The sequence below is a fragment of the Chaetura pelagica genome, unplaced genomic scaffold (genome assembly GCF_000747805.2).
Source record: "Chaetura pelagica isolate M959 unplaced genomic scaffold, ChaPel_1.0 scaffold17, whole genome shotgun sequence".
NCBI classification, from domain to species: Eukaryota; Metazoa; Chordata; class Aves; order Apodiformes; family Apodidae; genus Chaetura; species Chaetura pelagica.
The window spans coordinates 1,834,449-1,841,862 of record NW_009970726.1 but is presented as its reverse complement, the minus strand read 5'-3'; the positions used below and the strand labels follow the sequence as shown (position 1 = coordinate 1,841,862).

At 41.9% G+C, this 7,414-nt stretch overlaps 1 protein-coding gene across 1 annotated transcript in view; it reads right to left on the bottom strand.

Moving 5' to 3' along the window:
- Nucleotides 1-3,088: 3,088 nt before the first annotated feature.
- The window catches only part of LOC104397085 (polycomb complex protein BMI-1), a 45,369-nt gene continuing 41,043 nt past the window's right edge, over nucleotides 3,089-7,414 (bottom strand). The window contains exons 6-14 of the mRNA XM_010007016.1: nucleotides 7,145-7,278; nucleotides 6,590-6,686; nucleotides 5,813-5,868; nucleotides 5,640-5,690; nucleotides 5,262-5,370; nucleotides 5,131-5,176; nucleotides 4,486-4,584; nucleotides 4,000-4,080; nucleotides 3,089-3,911 (exon numbers count right to left, since the gene is read on the bottom strand). Of these exons, the coding sequence (XP_010005318.1) occupies nucleotides 3,582-3,911; nucleotides 4,000-4,080; nucleotides 4,486-4,584; nucleotides 5,131-5,176; nucleotides 5,262-5,370; nucleotides 5,640-5,690; nucleotides 5,813-5,868; nucleotides 6,590-6,686; nucleotides 7,145-7,278 (1,003 nt within the window). The 3' untranslated portion in view covers nucleotides 3,089-3,581. The remainder of the gene's footprint in view (nucleotides 3,912-3,999; nucleotides 4,081-4,485; nucleotides 4,585-5,130; nucleotides 5,177-5,261; nucleotides 5,371-5,639; nucleotides 5,691-5,812; nucleotides 5,869-6,589; nucleotides 6,687-7,144; nucleotides 7,279-7,414) is intronic.

Sequence of the window (7,414 nt, the reverse complement as noted above, 5' to 3'; positions counted from 1 at the left end):
TCGGCTGGAAGGACCTGCCGCTCGCTCTGCCTCAGCCTTCGGGTTTCAGTGCCCCCCTTCACTAGCAGAAAATCGCAGAACGTGGCCTCTGAGTGGACTGGAGCTCCCCGCAGCTCCCTCCGGGCTGCCCGGGCCCCGGTGCCGCGGCGGGACCCGCCCCGCGCTCCCTTCTCCCGCCCCCGGGACGGTGCCGATTTTCGGGAGTTCCTCGGCGGTGCCCGCCCGCCGGCATCAGCTGCTGAAAGGCAACGGCGCAGGTTGTTTAGGGCAATGCTCGGTGCTGTAGGACAAACAGTTCGGCTTAGCAACCTCGTCATGCTCCTCTTCTTTCCCTTCCTGCACACTCTGTGTTCCTTCTCCCTTTTTCTGCCTCTCCTCCCCAGAAGCCTGTGGAGCGCTTCAGGCTCCCTCTCCCTCGCTTCGCCCGGGGCTGGATCGTGACCCTCTATCCCCCATCCCGGCTGGGCACAAAAGTGCTACTTGGAACTGCAGGCAGATGAACCAGGGCGGAAAATTTGCTCGGACGAAGACAGAAAACCATAATTTTCCAACTGGCACCGACCGCTTCTGCCTCCACCCAAAGGTAGATTATTGCTTGTTCAACAAGGTCCGAAAAACGCCGTGGACTTCGGCTTTATCCTTCCATCTATATAAATGCAAAGTCGGATAATGAAAAGGTTCTTCCTTCTCAAATGCGGAGGATTTCCATACCTTTGTAAGGAAACCCGCTCCTTCCGTCGCTGCAAAGAAAAATCTTGTGAAACCGGGGAGGTTGACACAGCAGCTTCTCAAGTAGGACATCAAGATGCTATCTTTGATCGTCCTCCCAGTTGTGCTTAGCAATATATACGCATCGCAGTGCCATCTGCCTAAGGCCAGCAGCAGAACAAAAGTTTCACATGGCAGCACAAACATCCTCGACGGCTTCTGCAGCTCGGCGAGAGAACTACTGAAAGCGTTTGTTCTTTCTTTCAGACGGGAGATGTCAAATTGGGAGATGTCGAAAGCGCTGTTAAGGGCTTAATAAACCTCGCAGGGAATTATCCAACTCCTGTTTCATTGCTTTATGCTTCACGAACACTCTACAAAGACCGAGAATAGTTCCGTTTATGATGCTGGAAATTGTCATTATCAGCTAGTTTCAGTATAAATAAGAGCCATTTGATCAGTGTGCTGAAGTACAGCCCTCTGCTGCGGGGTCAGCGTTGGTCTTTGGATGAATTCAACCAGTATAGTGTGATTAACTCATGCAGTTGAGAGGATCATGCCAAGATAGACACTCGGTTGCATCGAGAGATATCTTTACATTAGAACGTATTTAGTTCCACGGAGGCTTTAGAAAGTAATCCAGAGCAGCACAGGCAGAACCTGGCACTCACCATCACAAAAATCCTGTTCTTCCCTTCCCAGCCACAACAGTTTAACGGGCTAAGTTTAACAGACAGGGGGTAAAATCTGTGGCCGACTGGGACGTGAGAATACACCATTTGCTTATTTTCAATAATAATTCAGTCAAATAAAGAACAGCAAATATTTTCGAGGCAGGCAACCAAAAGAAATCATGGCGATATCTAGGCTTTTTTTCTTTTTTTTCCCTTTTTTCTCCCCCTTTTTTTTCTTTTTTTTGGTACTGTACTGTTCTGTACACTAAAAACTTTTGCACACCCAGAAGGACTTCCAATGAGAACAAGATGTCTGGCCTTTAACACCACATTATCAACAAAGGTCATTCGCTATTTTTCAATGAATTATCCCTTTTATTTGTTTATTTCTTTGATCAGCTATAAATGAAAGTTATTCGTGTATATAAAACTGAAGTTTTTACTGTTGAAATCGAACTGTACATGTTTACTACAGGAAAAAAATATCAACTCTTGTTTAACAAGACATTATACATCAATAAGCAATAACCTTGTGGAGGATTTGCAATCACCTGGTCTATAAAAACAAGCAGGACAAGTAACAGCAATTTATATGCAAAAGTAATGATTTAATGACTATAAGCAAGACAAAGCAATAGGATTGTGCTTCTTTTGCAGACTGGAGACAATGAAATGTTTAACTACAATTTTCCCGTACAAACATGAAACAATATCCATATAGAATAAACACCCTCACAAATGTATAACTGATGGGTGATGAACACACACGAAGTTCGACCAAAGCAAAGCACAAACTGAAAAGTGTTCTGGGCTGTTCATATTTTATGGTGGAAAAGTTCCTTCTACTGAAAAAAATCATTCCTTTAGAAGCCTCTAATAAAATGCACCTATTGGCAGGCCATTAAAGAGGAGGCATTCTCCATGATTTATTGGAAATATTAAAGTACCTGTTAAATTTTAATGAAGTTAGTACTGTACCATATACATATATATTAAACCAAATTTAGATAAAATGCCTTCTTCCAGCAACTTGCTGGTTTCTTAAAATTTATACCAAATAGTTTATGGCTTCTATAACAATTCCGTGTGCTTTTAAAAACACAGTCCCACCACACCAAATAATAAAAAGATAATCAAACAGGACAAAGACTTCCATGTCCCTTAACTTTTTTTTTTTTTTTCCTTCACTGCATCACTTCAACATTTGCAAAAGTAAAATATATATCACTTGGAAAAAAAGAGACAAAGCCAGTAAACTCCTTTTAAGATTGCCAATTGCCTCCAGGCTATCAGAGACTCGAATGTGCTTTCCCAATACTGTAGCTCTCACACACAAAGTGTTTCTGGCAGTATGAGCAAAGCTCAAACAGGCGGCATCTGCAAGGGTCGAACCAGTTTAGAAATTTAACAACCATATCATGAGTGCATGAAACACAATATTTTCTTTATAGTATTTATAAATATATCATACAATACTGTTTCCTGTTATGTCATATACCAATATGGCATTGTACAATAAGCATAATGCCATCTGATTCTTACAAAAGCGAATCATTTAAACAAGTCAGTAAATAAAATGGTAATACCCGCTTTTAGGCATACAGATTGTAAAACTGAAGTTTACTTTTCTTTTGATCGGTTCTGCGCAGCAACAGAGAAGTAAAAGATGCAACATAAGAATCAAAATGGCTAATACGCAAAAATTGTTATTCACAGTGACATGGCTACATATATGCATTATTCTATGCATATTCTTTCCGTTTCGTTGGATTTCAAGATGAAAAAGCACTTGCTTTCTACAGGTTCACAAAACAGCATAAGAACAATAACAATCAAAGAGAACGCAATGGAGGAGTTAGTCTGGATTAACAAACTACTTCCCGGGATTTGTATTATTGACTTCAGGAGACTCCCGAGTCCAGATGATGGGGACGGAAACAATTCCGCATCACTCAGAACAGGTGAAGGTGTAACTTTTGTTTGCTTCCCAGTCCTCTGAAAACAATTTACATTTCAATCCTGCGTTTCCATTAACGTCCATCCTGAATGTCACCTAGTCCGCCTTTTATAGCCAAGTTCAGTGTCACTACAAAAGAAAGCAATTTGGACGATAGTCACATGGATTAGCATCTATAAAGCTGTAATGGCATGGAGAGATCTATATAAAGGAGGGGTGGGGGCGGTAGCCTGGTTGGCTCATCAACCAGATGAAGTGGCCGAGGAGCCATTTATCGATGTTTTCCGCGCTCTGTTGGTAAAGGAGGATTGGTGGTTACTGCTGGGGCTGCTGCTGGTGCCGTTCATGGTGCTAGAGATGTGGGGGAACTGGGGGTGAGGAGACTGGACTGGCGTGCTGGGGCTGGGCAAACAGGAGGAGGTGGAGGGGATGCCTCCTGCTGGGCTGCTCGCCTTGTCGCTCCCAGAGTCACTTTCCAGCTCCCCGCTATTATTCAAGCCTTCCCTCTGGTGACTGATCTTCATCCTCTTGCAAGTAGGTCGGACCCGGTATTTCAGGGGGAGAGGCCCGTTCTGCAAGGCAAAGGGGAGACCCTGGTGAGCGCCCTCCCCCGCGCCACGACCCGCACCCCCCGGAAGGAGGCACACTGGAGATACTCACCCGCCTCCAGGTATATATGTAGGCAATGTCCATTAGGGTGTAGTAGTCCTTCAGAGGCTCCTCTTCATACATCACATCGATCTGGTAAAGACAGGAATCCTCGCATTAAGCAGCAGCCAGGCATTTACCCCAACATATGTTTGTGCTGAGGTGAAAGCAGCCTTGCTGCCATATAGATCAGACAACTGAAAAATATATAGGGAATTTTCAAAAGTACTAGATATGTTTTAAAATACCTTATGGAGAAACTGCTTGACTCCTTCATATTTACAGCATTAAAAAATTGCAGACTGTCACCAAAGTCTCTGGATAAATATTTTCAAAATAAAGTTCATAACCTCACCAACATATTGCACACACCAGAAATATTGGGAGTTAGCACTTGCTGGAACTGGCTATAATGAGAAAATGCATCCTAACCAAGCATCAGCAGGCTTAGAATTTAAAAAAATAAATTTAAAAAATCAGTCTTTCCCAATAGGTTACCTGGAAAGTGTTAGGGATATCCATTTTACTCCGCAGGAACTTTCTTAGATGCATCACTGTCATTGCTGCTGGGCAGCGTAAGTATCTTTTGTCATTCACCTGGCAGCATAATAAAGAAAATCAGTCTACTGAGAACAAGCAATTACTTTCACCAAAGCTGTATTCTAACATTTTATGTCATTTAAAAAAAATGCACTTTAATAAAATTATTAAGTATAATATGACAATTTCTTCTGCCTTAGAAGGAAAAACAGAAACAAGTGATAAATTACAGTTCTACAGAAAGCATTAAAAAATGCAATTAATTTTATACATAAAGATTTTTATCTCACAGCAAAATATATCTTAAGAATATATAATGTATATTCAATTTTGTAATTAATAAATAATCTGTTGCAATATCTGACAAAATATCAGATTCCACTTTAAAAGTAATACCACATGTATTTTTTATTTTTTAAATTTGTTTACATACACATTGGTATGAAGATGTTTGACCTCTTCTGCACCTAGTGCCATAACAGGAGGTGTGCTGCTTTTTGTTCTAAGTACAGATACCTATGTACTTTTTTTCAGCCACAAACCTTCCCCAGAGATGTTTGTATGTACATTAGGTTTCTTCTAGAGTAAGGAAAAGTTATTTACCTCTTCCTTTGATTTTTCTTTCTCCTTATTTCCTTTTCGTTCCAGTCTGTGAGAAAAAAATGAAACAATTACTACAAGTAATAAATATAGCAGCTATCAGTCAGGTAAATATAAAACATTCTGGAACTTGCCTAGTCTGGTCAAAGAATTCAATGGATAAGCTTATTATCTCGTCGTCTGTTATAATTCTTTTGTCTTCGTCAGCCACTTCTCCCCTGTCTTCATTAGAGCCATTGGCAGCTGCGCAGAAATTTCCACAATAATTTACATTTTGAAATTCAAATCAGGAAGAATGGCAATTGTCAGTAACAGGAAAAAAAAATCTCCATAGTAAGATTATGAATTAAAGCTACCTAACTGTTAAAACAATCAACTTCTATTATGCTGAATTTACTTATTAAAGTTTTGTCATGGTAATACGTAATTTAAATTTAATAAGTTAAAAAGGAAACAGCAAATCGTCTAGGTCAATGGTACATTTATTAAAGTTACAGATGAGAAGAGTTTACCATCAGCTGACGGATGAGCAGCATAAAAATCCCTTCTTCTTTTCATTTCATCTAGATGGAAAAACATAATTTTTTCTTTTAGTAGGTAATCTGGAACTCCTGGTACTGACACAGGATAGCAGCTCTGCTTTTGTTTTTCTGCTCTTAAGAAAAAATCCAGTTTAACTACTTACTTTTGAAAAGGCCTGGTACTAGCTTGTATACAATATCTTGGAGAGTTTTATCTGACCTGAAAAAAGAGCAATCCCAAAACATTAAATTAAGCAGATTAAGAGATATTTTAATCCAAGTGGCAGCTCCTAATTTGTAATGTTTCACAACAATGGGGCATCTTCTACAAAGTGGGAGGCTAGTCATAAAAAGTTAACTTACAAGAGCTTGTAATCAAACTAACAGTGCTCTAAATGCTGCCATAAAACAAAACTCATCTGTCCTGCCACAACTTAAAAATAATTCTTCCCGACTGAAGGAAGGCCTTAGCTACATGCCCTCCCTAGAAAATGAAGAGTAAAAAGTAACAGTCACCCAAAAATATTTCTCAAATGAGAAGCATGCTTTAAAGGCTTTTCCCTCTTAGCTTGAAAAGTTCAAGCAGGAGTTTTCATGACTATGGAACTAGGTCTGAAGTGAAGCATCTCTGAGAGAAATAGAAAGTGGAGGTAAAACCTGTTGGGATGGTACACATGGGAATGGGAGAGAGGGAAGAAGCGTCCGGTAGCATATGCAAAAAAGACCTACAAAAACTTTCTGTGTTGCATCCAGAGAAATCTTCAATTTCCATCAATGACTAAACTCCAAAGAAAGAGCATACACACGAGTTAGCTTGTAAATTGACAAGTCCTTTCAGATTTAAATTGCAGACGAAGAGATAACATCGACACGACTACCGCTGGTCTGCCCATATAAAGTAAAACAAGGAATTCCGGGGTCGCATTGCATCTCTCTCCTACCTTATATTCAAAAGCGGTCGAGTTTTGTGAACTTGGACATCACAGATAGGACAATACTTGCTGGTCTCCAAATAACGCACAATACAGGTCTTACAGACTGGAAATCAAACACGAAAGCCTTTTAGTGATGGTCGTAGGTGACCGCACAGATATGCACAGATCGAGGTGCGATTTTCTAAACCATGCAAGCTACAGCTAATCGTCCATTGTCAGCAACGCGCTGCTTAAGCTAAACAAATACCCAAATAAGCGGCAATTACCATGAAAAGGAGACGCTTAGAGTACATATATTATTACTTTAACAAAGACCGTAGGGCAGTCGTCAGAAAAAACTGCACCGCAGCCGGGCCACTGACTTCCCAGCCCGTCGGGGAGGCGGAGGGGCGGTGGTCCCGGACATCTCAGGGGGTTTGAGCTTGGTTGGGTTTTTTTTTGTTTGGGTTTTTGTGTGTGTGTGTGTGTGTGTGTGTGTGTGTGTGTGTGTGTGTGTTCCCAGGATGCCGGGAAAGGTGGGAAGCGGCGGGGGAACAACGCGGAGCGCCCGATCGTACTTACAGGAGTGGAGGCACTCTATGATGGTTGTTGCATCAATGAAGTACCCGCCGCAGAGCACGCACATGAGATGGGGGTTTAGCTCGGTTATTTTGATTCTGGTTGTTCGGTGCATTTTGGCGTGGCGAGGGGCGGTTCTGAAAGACACACACACACAGAGGACCCATCAGCGGGGACGAGCGCGGCGGCTTCCCAGGTGCCGAGACCCGGGGCGTCCCCTTCCTCCGAGCGGTCGCATCCCCCGGCGCAGGGGACGATGCAGCGCGGAAGGCG